Here is a 20353-nt window from a genome sequence, read left to right as displayed (position 1 = left end):
AGAGACATCCTTCGAAATCTTCCCCACACACAGAGAAGTCATCCATAAAGACTTCCATGATGTTGTCTATGTAATCAGCGAAAAATCGACATCATGCATCTCTGAAATGTCGCAGGGGCGTTGCATAATCCGAAAGGCATTCGTCTATAAGCGAATGTTCCATAATGGCACGTGAAGGTTGTTTTCTCTTGGTCGTCAGGGTGAATTGGGATTTGAAAGAATCCTGAGTAACCATCCAGGTAGCAGTAATAGGAATGTTTTGCTAAGCGTTCGAGCATTTGGTCAATAAAGGAAATAGGGTTACCCAAAAAGTTTTCTACCTTTCTTTTCTTCATTTTTCAGGGTTAGCCAAGATCTTCCGACTACGCATCATCAGAGCTAAGTTTCCAATCCTTATTTTATTTTATTTAAATATTATTTTACTTTTTGCCTTTTTCCCAAAATAGGGTTTGCCTCGAATAGTCAATACACTAACCCCTATTATTTTCATTTTAATTTTCAGGGTCAATTTCGAGGGAGATCAAGGCATTCAATGTTTAAAACTAATTATTGATCCTTCTTATTTTTTCAGTTTGTTAATTTCCCCCATCCCCGCAGGTGTTTATTGTAATAGCGTAGGAACTTTAATTTCTGCCTTTAATTTCTGCTCATTTTAAACTGCGTGGTTAGTAATCCTAGGGAGTGATAAACCATGAACTGAACGTTAGATCACTAACAATACAAGATTAAATAATCGAACTGAACCACGTGATTGTTGCACCCACACACCTTTAGGGTAATCCCTCTGGTTGCCTTATTGTTGCCTAAAAATAGTCAAGTCCCTCGATTCCGAGGATACCTAAAGCAATGTTGCCTGTCGCCTTCAAAGTTATTGAAACTCCCTCGATGTTGCCTTATAAAATGATTGTCCCAATTTGCTAAGGTATCCTCGCATGATGCCTAAACAGATAAAATGACTATTATATCCTTCCCTTAGACTACCTGCCCTCTTTATGGCAAAGGGACAGTCTTATGACGAACGATTTCTCGATGACCCTTTAAATCCAATTGAAAGACTTCCTGCCCTCTCATGGTATGGATAGATCCTTTCACCTGAAAAGCTAAAAGAACGTTATGCCTTGCCCAAAGAAACCAGCCTTGGTCCTTGTAATACGGTGAACTGACTTTTTATCGAGATGTCGCGGTTAAGCAAGAGTCGCCACCGACTTTTATTTTCCCTTTGTATAACTTACCCCCGAACTCAAAATCTTTCAAAGGTCTTTCCTGTTCTTTTAGCCTTTCTATTAATTTGGATAAAATAAAAGTCGGTGGCGACTCTTGCTTAACCGCGACATCTCGATAAAAAGTCAGTTCACCGTATTACAAGGACCAAGGCTGGTTTCTTTGGGCAAGGCATAGGGTTGGGTGTTAAAGCTAAGCATTCGCTTAAACTATCATCTCGATATTCTGGACGCCAATTATCATCTTCGAAAATCAGGGGCATCGAAATCTTTATAACTTCAGAGTAAGATTCTTCTAATAGTCCTATCTCTCTTACACATTCATCAATAACGTCCACCAGATAACATGTATCTTCTATAGCTGGGGCTTGAAGGAATTGTGTTAGAATAAACTCGACCTTCTCCTCACCTACTTCGAATTTCAACTTGCCTTTCTTTACGTCTATAATGACTCCATCGGTAGCTAGGAAAGGTCTTCCTAAGATTATAGGAGTATTGACGTCTTCTTTTATGTCCATAATTATGAAATTCGTAGGGATGTAGAATTGTCCAATGCGGACGGGTACATTTTCGAGAACACCTACAGGATACTTGACAGATCGGTCTGCAAGTTGTACTGACATCTTGGTTGGTCTTAGATCTCCCATGTTTAGTTTCTCGCAAATGAACAAAGGCATTAGGCTAATACTAGCTCCTAAGTCGCACAAAGCTTTGTCTATGACAAATTTTCCTATATTGCAGGGTATGGAGAAACTTCCTGGGTCTTTCAGCTTAGGTGGCATTTTATTTTGAATTATTGCACTACATTCAACAGTGAGTGTTATGGTCTCGTTGTCTTCTAATTTCTTCTTATTCGATAGGATTTCTTTTAGGAACTTAGCATATGAGGGCATTTGGGTAATAGCTTTTGTAAACGGAATTGTGATGTTTAACTGTTTAAGAAGTTCGACAAATTTCTTAAATTGCCCTATGTTTTTAGATTTCTCGAGTCTTTGAGGGTACGGGATAGGTGGTTTATAAGGTGGTGGAGGTATGTATGGCGCTTCTTTTTCCTTCGTCTCGCCTTCTTTGTCCTTTCTGTCTTTCGGATCACTTGGTTTATCCTTGGGTCTACTTTCCTCCTCAGTTGTCTTCCTAGGGCTTTGGAACATAGCAGGGTTTTTAAGCCTAGGGTCAATCGGTTCATCCATCTCTCTACCACTTCGCAGAATAATAGCATGAGCATGTCCTTTTGGGTTTGGTTGTGGCTATCCTGGAAATGTCCCAGCAGGTGCGTGTTATACCCCAAAATTCGCCCGCATTTTTTTCAGAGAGAAGGCAACAGACTTCTGTCTAAAAATTGGGAGTTTCCTATAATCTTGGATTTTATTTCATAAATATCTTGATTTTATGAATACTCAGTTTTTTAGAATATTTTTATACGGTATTTTGGTTCGCTGTTGAATTTATTCTTACACAAACGCCAAATACTGTTTATCACTTCACACGCTGTTTATTTGAGATTTATTTTCAGATAAATAATACTGACGCAATTGGTACAGAATTAAATTTTGCAGGCGCAGAGTCCGGAGATTCAGACTGTACTGGTAACAATTAAATTATTATTGGTTTTGTTTCCCACTAATTTTTGTACTATATTATTGTTTTCAAATCTTTTCCTTTCTTTTCAAATCTCTTTCTTTCAAATCAAATGCTAACTTTATTCCATACACTTTCTTTCAAATCCTACTACCACTCAAACTTTCCTTTTTTGTACGGTATCACTTCATTCCCCAACGTCTCCATCCTTCATTTCACTCTATATATACCCCTCATTTTTTCCATAAATTCTCACATCAAATTTCACTCATCTCCCAAATTTCTATCATACTATCTCCTAATTATTTTCTCTTCCTCCCCGACAAAAATGGCAAAGTGGGTGGATACGTTTTTTCTTGCTGTCATCACTGTTTTTGTGGTGATCATGTCCTTTTTCTGTCTACATAGTCCTGAAAAATGCGGACCTGAGATGCTTACACTCTCGTACATCTATATATTGTTGTTTATAGCATGGGATTTTAATCGTCATACTTAAAGTTTGTCGTATCTTTCGCTTTCAAATAACGTACCGTTCATTATATTTGTCGTACTGTTCGCTATATTTTTATGTAGTATTTGTACTGTCTGTATTAAATATTGTACTATCTGTTGTACCGTCGTTTAATTATCGAGATAATATTATGTGTGTTTATTGCTAGTTAAATATTTATTTCTGTGCATTAAATCCTTTTCAATTTTATTATCGGTAATTTCGTTCGCGTACAGTATATTTTATTTAATTATTATGTTTGTGTTTTTCTAACAACTCATGTAAATAATTTTTGACCATTAACACAACAAAAGCAAAAAGAAAAATATAACTTTAACTGTTACGTTAATGCCCGGACAGATAGTTAACAGTCAAACCCGCTGACAACACGATTCTCCGTGTTTGTACCATCAGTCAAATCAATCTTTTGCATTTCAAATTTTCAAGATTTTTGTTCTAGAAGTCTTCTGATAATCACATGATCAGCAGAGACTCAACACTGCACAAAAATCAGGTACGTCTAACTGTCTCCTACACAAACTGTCCCTAACTAGGGTTTTTGTTTTTTTTTTTAGGAGAACGAGTTTTTGAGACCTCAAAATGGATTTCATGGATCTCCATATGTCTCAAAGTACCACCAGACAAATTTTCAAACTTCGATTCGCTCGGACGCACAGTCAACAGCTCAAACAGTCAACAGACGACCAGTTTGACCGAAAAGTCAACACACAGTCAAAAATGAAATTTTTTGTCAACATCCATATTTTGTCAAAAGATTCATCATTTGATCAATGGTTGATCATAATTCATCAATAAAAGTTCAGAAATCGACAAAACTCTAAGTTTCAAAATTAGGGTTTTCTCCTAAAAAGTCAACTGAACTTTGATCGGCCATAACTCTCTCCTCGTTCATTCGAAAAATTCCAACCAAAGCTTATTTTGAAAGAAATTCAATTATCTTTCAAATGAAATTGGTCCCATGGTCATTGGATTTACCATTTGAAAAATATGAGCCAAGACATTACAGGTCATTTTCAAAGTCAACAAAAAGCAGTTTTTTGTCAAAGCCCATAACATCAAGATAACTTCTCCAAATGCAAAAAAGCTTCCAAAGTAGCTTGTAGAGGACATCTTGAGGTTTCTAAAAAGTATAAGAAATCCTTCATATGATCAAAATTGAGGGAATTATGCCTTGTTGAAGTTGGTCATTTTTTGGGAAAATGCATGAAACCAACATTGATCAAATTTGTTTTTTTTTTCAAAAGGGCCCAAGCATTTGTGATCCAAACATGTTCCTAATAATGTTTAAGGCCTCCCACGACCAATCTTAGGCCCATGACATTTTTATTTCTTTTTTGATTTAATTTTACTTCATTTAAAGTTAAATTAAAAAAGAAATGATCCAAGATAATGATCCAATGCTTTGTCTCTAGCATGAGTCACCAAGTTTGATCCAAATTCTGAAGCATAGAGGTACAGAAGACCTATGGCAAGAGGGGTGAAGAAAATTGAAGCCATGGCCAAGATTTTCAAAGTTTTTATTAATAAAAAACTCAAAAATTCAAAGACACTCAAGAGCTTGGTTGCTTAAGTTTTCAGCACTTAAATTTGCTTATAAATGACTTGGATACTTCAGCATCAAACACACACGAAAATCCACAAAGAAATAGCCAAGAAACTCACAAAAACTTCAAAACTATCACATACTTTCAACTTTTTTGTTTTCTTTGTATAAGCTCATATCAATCCAAACTAAGTCCATAAATCATCTCCTGGGACCTAATAGGATAGGTAAGCATGCATGGCTATGGTTGAAAACCCCTGGATCATGTGTTCCATATTCACCATTTTCATTCATTTTCTTTGATTTTCATATCTCATGATTTAACATGTTTTAATGTAAACTGATATTTCTAACAAGTTCCCAAGATGGTTTGGGAGAGGTTTAAACCTTTACATGTAAGTTTCCACGTAAGAATTCTCATATACCATTAATGAGTTTTCAATTATGTGAACTTTCGTATGCCATGTTCCATGCGTTTTTAGCCAAAACCAACACCACTATCATGTTCAGGAGATCTTTTTAAGTCAATCTGGGTGGCCCTTGTTTTGGTTCATGGTTGTTTTTGCAAGTTTTCAAAAGCATGGAAATCTGAAGAAAAATCCGCAGGTAAATCTGCAGCTAAATCCGCAGGAAAAAGGAAGAAGAAGATGAATAGTAAAGAAGACTCCTTTGACCGCTTGCGTGGCAGCTTCCCTATTTCTCATTCGTCCATGCATGCCTTGTGGGTCCCAGCTTGGACTTTGAATGTCTGACTGATTGCATGCTCTGATTTCCATGTGACTATGATGTAACCTCATCCCACAGCCCTTGGATCCTCTCAGCTTTCCATCCAACGCTCTCAGCCTTGCAGACTCACCATGGACACTCAGTCCTCTACCACACAGGATCACAGATTTAAATATTTTCTATTTTATTTAATTTTCTTTGTAAAATTATTTTAAAATAGTTTTAAAAAATCAAAAAATTATGCAAAAAATATTTTTAGGTTGATAAAATATTGTATTAATTTTTGACATAAAATATTTTATTTTTCTTAATAATTAAAATATTTTGTTTAATTAATCAATATATATTCAAATATTGCTTTTTAATTATTTTCAACCAATCAAAAAATCAGAATAAAATATTTTCTTTTTATTAAATTAAGTTTATATATCACGAACTAATTTTGTACATAATTAGAATTTTTTTTAAGTTTAATTTATGTGTATAATTACTTGTATAATTATATATTAATTAACTTAATAATCTCCAAAACAATTTCAAAAATCACAAAAAATTTAATTTAATTTTAAAATTAATTAACAAACAATTTGGACATATTTTAGACTTAACTTTTTAGGTTTAAATTTTATTTCTAATTCTTAACCTTTTAATTAAATTAATTATGCATTAATTTTAATTAAAATCATCCATCCAAAAATCCAAAAATATTTTCCCTTTATCTTATTGCAATTTAAATTCATAGATAAGTGTATAGGTTGTCAAATTCATGTAAATAGCGTAGTTTACATTTCTCACACAATCGATGTAATAACGTAGATTTACTTTCCGCATTTTACATTCCCGCACTTTAATTCCTGTACATATAAAACTGCGTATATGACAAGAATAAAACTGAAGCGCTAGATCACTAATCTCAAAGATAACATATCTGAAAATAAAACACAATCACACTTGCACCTCTTAGTGTAATCCCTCTGTTACGCTTTTCAAAATCAAATCTTACAGTTTCAAATACAATTCAAATTTTTCTTCTGTATCCAGTCAAGGAAAATTTTCTAAAGAAATAGGAAAGAACCTTATAAACTTAGGGTATACCTCCTAATTGCTTGCTCAAACAAAACAAAACAAAACAACAAATGTTTCACACATCACTGTTTTTCCAAAACAAACTTTCAAAAGACTATACTTTGTATATATCCAAACAAGGATTATTACGAAGTTAAAAATCTTTTTCAAACCATCAAAACATCTTTCAAAGATAAACACTTTGTATACATCCGCACAAGGATCATTACAAAGTTAACTCTTTACAAAATATTTAAAACCACATACAAGCATTTCAAGCAAAACAAACGATTCAAACAAGTGAGCTAAGCAATTAAGAGCCCATGGATAACCATGGATACAAAGGGTGCTAACACCTTCCCTTTGTATAACTTACCCCCGAACCCAAAATCTCTTTAAGGTCTTTTTCTGTTTCTTTTATAAACCTTTCCTTAAATTGGATAAAATAAAAGTCGGTGGCGACTCTCTGATTTTCACAACTCAAAAATAAAAGAAGAGTCAGTTCGCATCCCACAAAAAAAACCGAGGCGACAGTGCGGCAGTAGGTGCTTGTTGCTGTGCCACTTGAGAGATTTGTGTCTCGAGCATCTTGTTGTGAGTGGCCAACGCATCTACTTTAGTCGCTAACTGTTTGATTTGCTCATTAGTGTGCATGTTCTGGTTTATGAAATCCTTATAGTCTGAGTTTGAGTGGCTATGAAATTTTCCATCATTATTTCTAAGTTAGACTTCCTAGGGACGTTAGGAGCAGCGAATGGTGCCTTTTGATATCCAGGTGGTACACTGGGTGCTTGACCAGGTGCGTACAAAGCATTACTGTTCTTGTACGAGAAATTAGGGTGATTGTTCCATCCTGGGTTATACGTGTTTGAGTAGGGGTTTCCTTGAGCATAGTTTACTGGTTCGGGAGAAACTCCTGCCAAAAGTTGGCACTCGGGGGCAGCGTGTCCAGACATCCCGCATATTTCTCAATTTGGGGAAACAGCAGCCACGGCGGCTACAGGTGCTATAGTGAGGTTTTCAATCTTCTGAGTTAAGGCATCGACTTTGGCGTTAACGCGGTCTAGGCTACTTATCTCGTACATCCCACTCTTTGTTGAAGATTTCTCTCCAGAAGTTTTCTCTGATTGAGCTCTCTCGCTTCCCCATTGATAATGGTTCTGAGCCATACTCTCGATAAGTGTGTAGGCATCAGTATATTCTTTATCCATCAGTGCGCCACCTGCGGTGACGTCAATCGTAAGTCTCGTATTGTAGAGGAGACCGTTGTAGAAGGTATGGATGATTAACCAATGTTCTAATCCGTGATGTGGACAAAGTCTAAGCATGTCCTTGTATCTCTCCCACACTTCGAATAAAGACTCGTTGTCTTTTTGTCTAAACCCATTGATCTGGGCTCTTAGCATGGCGGTCTTACTAGGTGGAAAATAACGCGCCAGGAAGACTTTCTTAAGTTCATTCCAGGTCGTGACAGAATTGGCGGGCAAAGACTGAAGCCAAGCTCTAGCTCTATCCCTCAGTGAAAAAGGAAAAAGGCGCAGTCGGATAGCTTCTGAACTGACGCCATTTGCTTTTATAGTGTCTGCGTATTGCAGGAACACTGACAGATGAAGATTAGGATCTTCCGTCGCATTCCCAAAAAATTGGTTTTGTTGTACAGCTGACAACAACAAAGGTTTTAGCTCGAAATTATTCGCTTCAATAGCAGGAGCAGCAATTCTATTGTGAGGTTCGGCTTGCGAAGGAATAGCGTAAGATTTGAGAGGACGCGGCTGTTCTCCCATGGTTGATTCTTCAACTGGTTCAGAAGTAAGAGTAGGAAAAAGGGTGCGAGTACGTCGTAATCGACGTGACACAGTGATAGAACGCTCCGGTTCGGGAATTGGAAGCGCTAAGTCTTCACTTCAAGAGCGAGTACTTGGCATGCACAAAGGGAATTAGAATAATTAAGTTGCCTTAGTCTCTACAACGTAACAGTTAATTAAGATCGTCGACTAAATTAGTCCCCGGCAACGGCGCCAAAAACTTGATCGCGACAATGGGGTATGTCTGTGATTATGACTGCAAGTGCACAGTCTATCGCGTAGTTTTAAAAGATATCGAACCCACAGGGACTAAGAATCGACCTAATGTAGTTAATCGCTACTACGTAAATCTAAGGCTAATATTTGATTGATTATGATCGGACAGGGAATTGAAAAGAAATATTATTAAATTAAATCTAGGATAATAATATCGGTATGCAATGGTCGGACTTCGGGGATCTAGTAAACCATCGATGCGGATCGTAATTTAAAATCACTTTTCTGTAGAAATTATTAGTTAAAAACTCTCCTCTCACACTCTCGTGTTTATTGATTATAATTTCACTATTAAACCTAAGTGAGCGCTCTCGCTGCATCAATTAAAGTTCAAAGTGATTTTTGAAAACCAATGAAAACTAATTACCCTTAAAACGCTCTCGCTGTATTTAAGGTTAATGCCTAATTTCTAAGGTCCAGTTAAAATCTCAAACTCTCGTTTTTATTGATCCTAACTTCTATTGTTTTTAACTCTCGTTACAAAACAGTTTAATTAAGCGTTTAGAAATATCGGCCAGACAAATAAATTCAATTAATAAACTACATCGACAGTGTTACTTGATTCCTCGATTATGTGACCTTACATACCGATAAAAATAAATTAGCCGGACATTGTTTTAATAAACAGAACAAGATAGATATAGCAGGTAAAAATTAATCCGGACATAATTCTATTAACTAACATAAACAGACAGTAATAATTTAAAGCAATTAAATGAACCTGAATTTAATATAGCAAACTGAATTTGAAACAGAGCAGCACTGGTTCTTGAATCCGGTACTGAAATTGAGTTCTGAAAATTAAATTCGACGCTAAAACTAAAACTAAATCTGAGGCTGACAAAGAAAACTAAATCGCAATAGAGTTTCCGGTGTGGAAATCTATTGCCGGAAGCGGGTAGGAAATAAGAACAGAATCTGGAAATTGTAGAAGAACTAATTGACGGCAGTAGGGTAAAAATTGTGTAACCCTCTCAATGATTCTTGAGGAGTATTTATAGAGTTGCAGATTCTTGGGTTTGATCACGTTCCGTAGCTGTTGCTGTTCTTTCGGAGGAGAAAATGGCGGAGAGTTCGAAAGCTGCGTCTTCTGGGCCTGGGTGTGTGACTAATATTTTAGAGGGGTGCCGAACGGCAGGGAGTGGTCGCGACGACCGGCAGGAGCCTCAGCATGCCATCCGTCACGTGCCCACTTCCTCTTGCGTTTTGGGCTTCTTGCTTCAGCATTGCTTTGGGCCTCTTTCCTTCTTCTATTTGCACCTCCTTATTTAAATGCTCTTTTAAGCAATTCTTCTCCATTTTAAGTCCTTTTTCCGACTATTTCTTTTGCGAGCTCCGATTAAATAAATTCTTGAAAACAAATAGAAATACCGGCATAATACAAAATAAAATAATAAAATCGAAATAAAATAGAATAATAATGCATGTAAATTAAGCTAAATATACGATACGTTTTCGTGTTATCAACTACACATTTGCATTTGGTGATAAATCTCATGCAAAACTATATGCATGATATTCAATATTGTTGTGCTTGAATATGGACATAAATGAAGCAATTTCATGAAAAGAATTTGGGGGTGGGGGAAGGATGTTTGTATAAATATATTTTGATACTCATCAAGGCAATGATACTAAAAAAATTCAAATTTCAAATTATTTTTCCAACTAAAAATTATAAGATCGCCATTGGTAGGTAGAGAGAAAGAAGGTCAAATTGAGTTGCATGAAACATCATCATTGTCTCTTATATTTAAAAGAAGAAGAAGAAGAAATGAAAAAAAATTGACTTGAGTTTGAAGATGATATTGAAGCCAGGAAATGGGAGAGAGAGAGGAAACATGTTATGTTGTTGTTGTTCATAGTGTGAGTAAGGGAGAGAAGTAGGAATGTTGTTGTTCATTTGTGAAGCTGTCATTTTTACTTGATTGACAACAAAAAGTTTTACAAAAGCAATTTAAGGGTTATATATATATATATATATATATATATATATATATATATATATATATATATATATATATATATATATATATATATATATATATATATATAAATAAATTATATTTAAAGGGTTAAATATAAAATAAAGTGTTTTTATATTTTGTCTTGAAAAATCGTTTCAATTAAAAATGTTAAAATCGTCGTTAATTAGTAGTAAACCGTCACTAAAAATTGTCACTAAATTGTAGGAGAGATAAAAAATAAAAATTCTCAATTTTAAAGTAGGAGAGATCAAAAATAAAATTCTTAATTTTAAAAAAAGAATAGTTCTTTAACAAATTTTTTAAAAAGACAAAAAGTAAAAATGTCTTATTTAAAAACTTTAAACATATTTAATTATATTTAAATAATTATTTTACTTTAAACCTAATTTTAGTTAAAGTCAATTTCATAAATTTAATTAAAACTAATTCTCACGGAAGTAAGGTCATCTTGAACGTGTATAAAACTGTGTGTTTTGTATAGGGGTGGCAAAATTGATTCAGTTTGTTGGATATAGTAGGGTGATAAAATGGATCTGATCTGTTGAACGTGCCAGTTTTACCAGCATTTTGGTGCAGAACGGATTAGGAGTTTAATTTTGCATCATCTAATATATTTATATCATTTTTTTCATGGGTAGACATTTACATAAATTTTAAATTTAAAATGTGCAGAGTGTCTGTAGACCAATTTTACCTTACTTTTATTTTGTGAATTTTTGCAAAAGAACGGTTAAACGAAGAGAGACTTGCTCTTTTATAGGCATGATAACAAAACTCGTACTCATGGATACCCATCCGAATCCACTCTGAAGTTGACGAAGAATACCCGCTTTAACTGGGTTTGGGTTCGAATTTGGGTTTTTTCCAATTAAAAATTATGGGGACGGGTCGGATAATGGGGATACTGGTACTCACCCCAAACTCGTCTCGGTTATTTCATTATGTTCATTATTATTTATATTTGATCATTTACATTATTGAGTATGTGGTTAATGTTTTGATAATATGATTTGTATTTATTATTTCAAATATTTGAAATGTATGGAATTTTATAAGATTGTTTTATTTTATTATTTATATGTAATTTAATTTTAGAAAAAAATAAACATATTCTATTAAAAGAATTGATTTTACTAATGAATGATGACAGGGCGGAGATACCAGAACCCATAAATAATGTATTCACTTTTAGGTCTTCTTTAGAAGTGTGTACGAACCCTTTTGTTAGGTATCTTTTTATGCTTTCTTATGTGACATGACAACCAACCAAACTATAGAATCTCATATTTAAATAAAAAATTTAGAATTTAGAATTTGCATTCATTTACTTTTTCTAATACTAAACAATAATTTAAAATCTTGGAGGAATACATTGTCTCTCTCATTTGTATAATTGTATTGTTGTTTTTTATCCAATGTAAAAATCTCCTCTTAATCCATTTGTAAAAACATTTACCATTTTAGGATCCTTCACCTTCAAATATATTATATGTATGATTTTTTTTTTTAAAAGTATAAAATAATTTTAAAAGTATATAATTGATTTTGAAATATTTAATTTTTTAAAACTAAATCGATTATATTTTAAAAACTGATTATACTTTAAGTTAGAATTTATAACTTTTAAATTTAAATATAATTTTTATATTATAATTAATTGTTAAATTCAATTTTACATAAAGTTATTCCAACATAAATCTCTTTAGGTTAAACTTTCATTCAAAATTATTTTATTTCACCAGAGAATCAACACATATGATAAGTTGGTTTGATTTGGTTACTTTGATTATTTAGTTTTTTCCTAATTTAGTTAGTATTTATTGTGTTTTGGACAGTTTTTTATTTTATCTATACATATATATATATATATATATATATATATATATATATATATATATATATATATATATATATATATATATATATATATATATATATATATATATATATATATATATATATTGATGATATCATTTTCTTCATAAACTTATAACTTATTCTTATATTTTTCTATAAGTTAATTCAAGTAAAATTCAAATATGCATGTAAAAATCTCAAAAATGAGCAAAATTCGTAAAATTTTATTTGCAACAAAATAATTGAACAAATATTTTTGTTTATTAAAATAAAAAAGGTATTGTGGTGATAGTGACCCGTGAAAATAGTGATAAAATATTTGATTTTATTCTCAGAGTTATTTATGTATACTAATTACATTTAAATAATCATACAAAAAGAGAGAAAAAAAGGTTCGTGAATGGAGAAAGGAAAAAATTGACATTTAAAAATAAGAATTTTGTGTCTCAAATAAAAGCAATTTTTAATTAAAATAAAATAGGTATTTCATCGATAGTGGTATGTGGAAAAAAGAGAAATTTTGACCTTTAAAAATAAGAATTTCGTGTCTCAAATAAAAATAATTATTTATTAAAATAAAATAAGTATTTTTTTTTCGATATTGGCCCGTGTGAAAAAGAGAATTTTTTACATATGAAAATAAGAATTTTGTGCCTCAAATAAAGATACTTATTAATTAAAATTAAAATAAATATTTTGCAGATATTGACTCATAAGGAAAAAAATTATATTTAAAAATAAGAATAAGTATTTGGTCGATATTGATATGTGAAAGAAAATGTCGTGGTAATAACAATCGGTAACATAGAACATTTTAAAATAGATATTGTGTGAAACAGTAAAATATCATTGATTAAAAAAATAGAGACAAAAATGTGAAGTTGAGAGAACATGAAATAAAAATAAGAAAATAAAGTGAGAAATTTGAAATTTGAAATTAGCGTAGAGGGGGAAAAATATTTCAATGATATTGGAAAAGTGAGTTAAAGAAATAGGGAAGATGAGAGAAAGAGGAAAGAAAGAGGAAAGAAAGAGAGTGAGAGAAAAAAAACTTTTTAAAAGTATTAGGTGTTATTTGGATGAAATTATACATTTAATTAGTTAGTATTATTTTATGAGAAAAGCTAACATGTGCCCCAAGGGCACAAGTTAATGAGATATTTATAGAAATTTTTTCTTGGAACTTGTGCATTCAATATATCAAAACTTTAAATATGACTTTATTGCATTTAATTATATTTAACTTTTTCTAATTATAATATTTTTAACATGTGCCCTAAGGGCACATGTTAGCATGACCCTTATTTTATTTAGTCAATTACGAAAAGAGTATGTCGTAGAGTAAATGAAACTTGAATTAAAAGAAATATTAGATACATCATTTGCATCTACCATTGTTAGATAGATAGTTGAAATATTGATTAGTATTATGTTATTAACTCATCTACAATATAAGAAAGGTCAATGGTCTGGAAAATACCAATCTGCCCCTTTGCTTTCTGAGTGAGCCACGTGGCTGCCTTATTTGCTTTCCTTTACTACTTACTTTGCCTATGGTACGTCTTACAACATTTCATTTTCTCTGCTTTTTTGAATCTTTGCTTTTTTGAACAAACCCAAAACTGTTCCCATTTCTATCTTTCTTGAAAACCTAAATATACTGTTTCCTCTACTCAACAAGTCTTTTCATTTCATTACCTCAAATATCAAACACCTCTCTTTCCTATCTTAGTCTGCCATCTTTCTTATTTCTCTAACCTATCTTCATTTTCCACCTTCCTCCGTCCTCAATCTCTGCGTCTTCCGTTTTGAACGCTCCTGCTCTACATGGCTCAACCGATGGAGAATATGACGTGCAGATGAATATGATGTTGATGGTGACGATGAACACGTTGCTGATGATATCGTGATGTTGATGGTTTGTTTTCTCAACCTATGGAATTTGTGACTTCTTTGTTGTTTATTAACAGGACTATTTTTTTCCAGATCCAACGCTTCCATGGTAGGGTTTTGATTTCTTTTCCTGTGGTGGTCGGAGTTGAATCGCATACGACGAAGAAGACACCGATTCTCCTCAAATTTTAAAGGTTTTATTTTTACTTTATTGTTTTACATTCATTTTAAAATCTCCATATCCTTCAGTTTTACCCTTTTCATATCTGTAACCGTTCAATCGCAGCAATCCAGAGCGATTCGTTGTACCGAACCTTTTCAGATCCCCTTTTCATATTGTCACTACTATCCATATCATTGGTAAGTTTTTGTTACTATGCTTTTATTGAATGTGTCTGATTGTATGGTTACCGTGATGTGCGTTAGATATGCGATGTTCGGTATCACGGTGGTCGATCTGCGGTGGCAACAACGTGTTTCCGTCAGTGACTGTGGTGGTGGTACGATTCGGAATGAGTTCTGTCTGAATTTTTTAGTTTAGGTTTTGTTATTAACTTACCCTCCCTTAAACCCTAATTTTAGGTTGATTTAATAATGTTTTGTATAAGTAAACGATATTTGTTCTGCAAAATTTGTAATGAGTTATTTTGTTTCAGGGATTTATGGTGCCATGGCTGTTGCGGGGAGTTTTATATGTTTGATTACCAGAATTAACTCTGTTGGAGGTTTTCATCTTTTAATAGATGTTGTTCTTTAAGAACTTGGATATGTCGTTCCTCCAATTATTTACAAGTTTGTTTCGATTTAGAATCGAGTTTTGGTTTCTATAACACCGGTTTGTCATTTTAAATTTATTTAAAAGTCTGATCACTAATAGCAGATTGATAGACAGTGATTGAAGGATTTGCTATTGAGGAATGTTTGTTGATAAAATTTTACATTGCAGGTTCAAGCTTTTTTGCTGCTTTTGAGAGGACGCGATACGCCGGCAGGCATGGCTACTGATGAACTTCCATTTAATCAAACTTATAGAGTAAAACACATAATGACTTTTCAGTTTTTTCTTCGTTCTTCTCCACACTAATTAGTCTATGGTGAATTTGGCTTTAACTTGCTCTAAACTCTATCACTACTACAATAATCATATATGATTGGAGAATGGCTTTTCTTATGATTGATATATATCACATTCAGTGTTAATATTTTGTTTGTGTTGATGCAACCATTTAAAGATATGATAGAAGGAATGAGAATGGATATAAAGAAATCAAGATGCAAAACCTTTGATGAATTATATCTCTACTGTTGCTAGAACGGTTTGTTTAATGAGTGTTCCAGTCACGGGAATCTCAACGCATTCGTAAGCCACAACTGAGAGTGTATACAATGCTGCCTTGGCTTTAGGAATTGCAAATCAGCTAACCAACCGACTCATATATGTCGGAGAGGAGTAAGTTCAGAACTATCAATGTTTATGTTCAATTCATATCATAAATTTAAGAAAAAAAGTAAATACTTAAAGACTGTGAAGTTTGATATGTATACAAAACAGAGTACTTTAAATCAATACGTAAGTCGTACCGTGATATTGGATCTCTATTGGCTTAACCAAATCGCGCAACTGCCGCTCAAGGAGTTTGACAAGATAAGTGACTATATTTTCTTGCATACAATATTTTCTCGCTTTGGAACTGTATCATCGTGAGTAATAATGAACAATTGACTTGGGTAGTTCAGACTGTGACTATTACTACTCTTGAATCCGACTTTTGGTATTTATTGAATTCTCTCATATGAATGTTTAATCTCTTTTTAGGTGACTTGATGCATATGGGACTGTTTTGATGTTGCAGGAACCAGTTTTTTGGAGGACAACATTGTGTAACTGAATCGGTTTTGAATTGCAGTACAATTTGTTTAACTGCTTCTTTGTATAAGCAGAAAGGCCCATTATGCTTAGATGCTAATATTGGTCAAGGGGGTACAATGCATGGAAGATGTGTGGCCTTGACAAATCAAAATTGAATTTTATAGGGTTCATATATCTCCATTCCCTGCAATTTTTATAGGATTTGAGTTTATTTAATAAAAGTTGTTAGTTATTCTAAAGGTTCGTAGTTATAGTTAGGTTGTTAATAGTTAATAATTACTTATAGAAAGATATTAAAACTGTTACAGGGTTATTGTTCTGTTAGGATATACCACAATGCAGTGTGTGTTTGTATGCAAATATATGTGTGTATGGTTCGCTTGGATATGTATAACTGAAAAGTGTTTGTGATAGTTTTAATGTGAACTGATTGTTTAAGGTCTATTGGTTTTTTCTGTTAGTTGTAATGTGTTTGTGATTTTTTTATTGTGAATTGGATCTTATTTGAGTTTATATGTATGTGATGTGCAGGTAAGCTTTATTGTTTCAATATCCACTGTGAGCAATGCTAAAGGTACCGCGGTGTCGAGGAATGTAAAAGGTAAGCTTTATTGTTTCAATGTCCACTGTGAGCAATGCTAAAGGTAAGCTTTAATATAGATAAAGCCATTGAAATTGTTTTAATGTCCACTGTGAGCAATGCTAAAGGTAAGCTTTAATGTCTTCCATGCCATTACACTTTGTAGTTACTGTCTAAACATCTTTTCTATTGAAAGTATCCAAAAGGATAAAAGGCTATTATTATTATAATCCCATGGCTCCTATTTATGCTATTGTTTCATTTTTAGCTTTGATGTATAGTTACTTGAATATATTTATTAGTAGCTGGAATATTGTGCACGATGAAATTAAAGGAAGGGAAATTCATCACTCCTTTCCTATGACACTTTTTTCAGGTATGGCTTGCTTTTTTTTGGTCTCGGGTGTGTTAATTTTGTTCAAATTGCATGTATCTTTGATGTTCGGTTATTATACGAGTGAATCTGAAGTTGGTCAAAATATTATTCTAATTATCTCAGAGTTTGAGGCTGGGTCTTTCTTCCGTCCATACGAATGCATATCGTGTAATCAATAGTGAGGGTGACAGGTGAGAGATGAAGGGTTCAACATCAACATTTAAATATCTATTTTGTTGGTGAATGACATAAGTTTAAGAGCATGCAGAAAAGGGAGAAGACAAATGAAGAGAAAATGTTTAAAAGGAAGGGGATATATTTTGTTGCAGCACAGTTGGTTGCAGTTGCTGTTTTTCTCACACTTATGATGTCATTTGATTTTGCTGAAGTGGAGCTAGAAAATGTTGATGGAGGGGATGAATAATGATCCACTGATTTGCTTATCTTCTTCTCAATTACAAAGCCAAGTCTGATTAAAACAAATTTCTCATACTTTTTTTTACTGTGTGGAGAAAATTAACATTCTTTAAATAGTATGCTGCTTGAGTTATAAGTAAGGAACCATATATTGAGTGAATCTTTGGGTTTGGTGGCTTAAACAAGTTTAGTAAAAGAGTTTTAATTGTCTTTTTCTTAAGATAATAAGATTAAGGTATATACTTTTTTTGCTTATTGTAAATGAATAGTTACACTTTGAAATTGGATAGAGGTGCACATGATTTTTGCTTATTCTCAAAGTCATTTGAGTTTGGAAGGACTTTTTGTTAGAATTAGTGTGATTATATTTTGTAGAAATCTTGCCCTTTGATAATTTCAAAAGTGTGGTGAGGATTGAGATGGAATGTGAGTGAAATTGGTTAGAGTTTGATTTTGTTTGTAATTGTAATTTGGACGTTTGAATCAAAATGAAATTTCAAGTGTGATTTTTAAAATGTTGAAATTGAAAATGTTGTTATACTGTATTGGTGTAAAACGTGATATGATGTAAATGTGGTCCTGAGGAATTATGACTTCGTGGCTTAAAAATCAAATGGCTCCAACTTGGCTTAAGTTGGACTTGAGAATATCGCTTCACATGGTTTAAAAATGCTCTAAACAAGGGTCACATACTTGAAATTGGAAAAGGCTTGAAATAGTTTAAAAATGCTTGGAATTTGCTTAAGACTTAAAAAAAAGTTATTACTTACAAATAAGTTGGAAACAAAAACAAATTAATTTGACAATGATTATTGAGTTAAAAATATAAAAAAAAAAATCTAAATTTGGCCAAATAAATGAAATAAAAGCAAATTGACCATAAGATTAAATTTGACTTAGACTTTAACTTATTTTTTATTTTTTGAATAAAAATAAAATGATGCATGAAAATTAATTTAAAATATGAGGACCAAAATATCATGGTTGATTTTTCTATACATTCACAGGTACCAGACATTTTATTTATACATTCAATTATTATTTTTTCACGGGTACCAGATATTTTTCTATTCATTCAATTATTATTCTTTCACGGGTACCAGACATTTTTTAAACATTCAATTATTATTTTTTTACGGGAACCAGACATTTTTCTAAATATTCTATATTATTTTTTCACAGGTACCAAAATTTTTTCTATGCATTCAATTATTTTTTTCACAGGTACCAAACATTTTTCTATACATTCAATTATTATTTTTTCACGGGTACCAGATTTTTTTTCTATATATTCAATTATTATATTTTTACAGGTATCAAATATTTTTCTAATAAAAAATATACATTTGAAACAAATGCGCGTCCCGTAACAGAACCCGTGTGAACGCAAGGGTTTGTTACTAGTTTTTATTAATATTTAATTTGTTAAAAGAAAACTCATCCATTCTACGTGTACTAACAAACATCTTCATTTTTTTTTTCTTCACAAACTACACTACACAGCTAGGCATCAAAATCAAAAACTGAATAATCTAAAATTAACAACAAACTTTTTTATTGAAGAAGAACAATTGATCAGTCACATGTATACGCACAAGTTTGAACCTGCAGCATACCGTTTATTCACCATTTTAGATTCCAACATCTAGACTACACAGGACAAAAGAAAATCTCAATAATGGAATACATAAACATTATACTCGACAACAGCTTCTAATTCAGTTAAAGAATGAGTAGACGCCTGAGCATACCCACTCGCAAATCTAAACAGCCCACTACCACCCACAACCGGCATCTCCCTCACGGCGGACTCCACCGTATTCCTCCCCAAAACACTCAGACTACTCCCATTATACTTCCCTCGAATGAAACCAAAGTTAAGCACCATGAGCAAACCCAGCTCACTCTGCGACGCTGAAGCGTAGATTCCTTGCGCTCTTCCCACGATTTCAGAATCTGACCGCGGTGAAACCGTTAACGGGTCGTCCATTATCATTACGGAGCCGAATCCCGTCGGAGAGTGGTTGGTGGATGGAGAGGAAGCGACGCGGAAGGCGGTTTGGTTTTTCCCACCGATGATGTCGTGGAAGTAGAAGCGGAGGTGGGATAGTTTTTGGGGTTTGTCGAGGCCGAGTGTTGTTGGGGAGATGGGTTGGACGAAAGAGTGGGTTTTGGGTATGGAGACGGTGGTGAAGAAGATGAAGGAGATGATGAGGGATAAGTGAAGGGATTTTTTTGTGAAGTGGCTTTTGGCCATGATTGTTGTGATTTGAGGTGTGTGGCTTTAGGTGCTCACACAAGTGTGACTATATATTGATGTATTACGGACATAAGAGAATAGAGGTTGGAAATTGAAATCATCTTTTTGCCAAATTGGTGAGCCCACAACTTTATTCCATTCCTCCTAGTTAATACTACTATTTTATTCTTTTTTATTTTATAAGTATCACTTTAATCTTGTATAAAAAGGTGATTAATTCATTTCACAATAGAGATTTTTTCTCTTAACACAAATTAAAAGCATTATAATGTGATAGACAAAATAAAAGCATTTGTATGTTTGTGTTTGTTGTGTTTTTTACATGAATTTAATTAATGCGATTACAAAAGTTTTAACACGGTTCACTTGTGTGCGAGATAGTTTTGAA

At 33.1% G+C, this 20353-nt stretch overlaps 2 protein-coding genes and 1 non-coding gene across 3 annotated transcripts; 1 reads left to right on the top strand and 2 right to left on the bottom strand.

Annotated features, from left to right (window-relative positions):
* Window positions 1-1351: 1351 nt before the first annotated feature.
* Window positions 1352-2410, bottom strand: LOC131661157 (uncharacterized). Its single transcript, XM_058930591.1, has one exon. The coding sequence runs from the start codon at window positions 2408-2410 to the stop codon at window positions 1352-1354; it is 1059 nt and encodes a 352-aa protein (XP_058786574.1).
* Window positions 2411-7942: 5532 nt separating this feature from the next.
* LOC131645426 (small nucleolar RNA R71) lies at window positions 7943-8049 on the top strand. The gene has a single exon (XR_009297048.1). It is a non-coding gene; the product is annotated as a small nucleolar RNA R71 (small nucleolar RNA).
* Window positions 8050-19243: 11194 nt separating this feature from the next.
* On the bottom strand, window positions 19244-20043 carry LOC131621167 (dirigent protein 22-like). Its single transcript, XM_058892341.1, has one exon. The coding sequence runs from the start codon at window positions 19960-19962 to the stop codon at window positions 19378-19380; it is 585 nt and encodes a 194-aa protein (XP_058748324.1). The 5' UTR covers window positions 19963-20043; the 3' UTR covers window positions 19244-19377.
* Window positions 20044-20353: the final 310 nt, after the last annotated feature.

Source organism: Vicia villosa, linkage group LG1 (genome assembly GCF_029867415.1).
Source record: "Vicia villosa cultivar HV-30 ecotype Madison, WI linkage group LG1, Vvil1.0, whole genome shotgun sequence".
Classification (NCBI taxonomy): domain Eukaryota; kingdom Viridiplantae; phylum Streptophyta; class Magnoliopsida; order Fabales; family Fabaceae; genus Vicia; species Vicia villosa.
This window is presented reverse-complemented; position numbering and strand designations above follow the sequence as displayed.

What these genes read in the sequence shown, in the direction of transcription:
- LOC131661157 (XM_058930591.1), bottom strand. Translation starts at nt 2,410, where the DNA reads ATGGATGAACCGATTGACCCTAGGCTTAAAAACCCTGCTATGTTCCAA.
- LOC131621167 (XM_058892341.1), bottom strand. Translation starts at nt 19,962, where the DNA reads ATGGCCAAAAGCCACTTCACAAAAAAATCCCTTCACTTATCCCTCATC.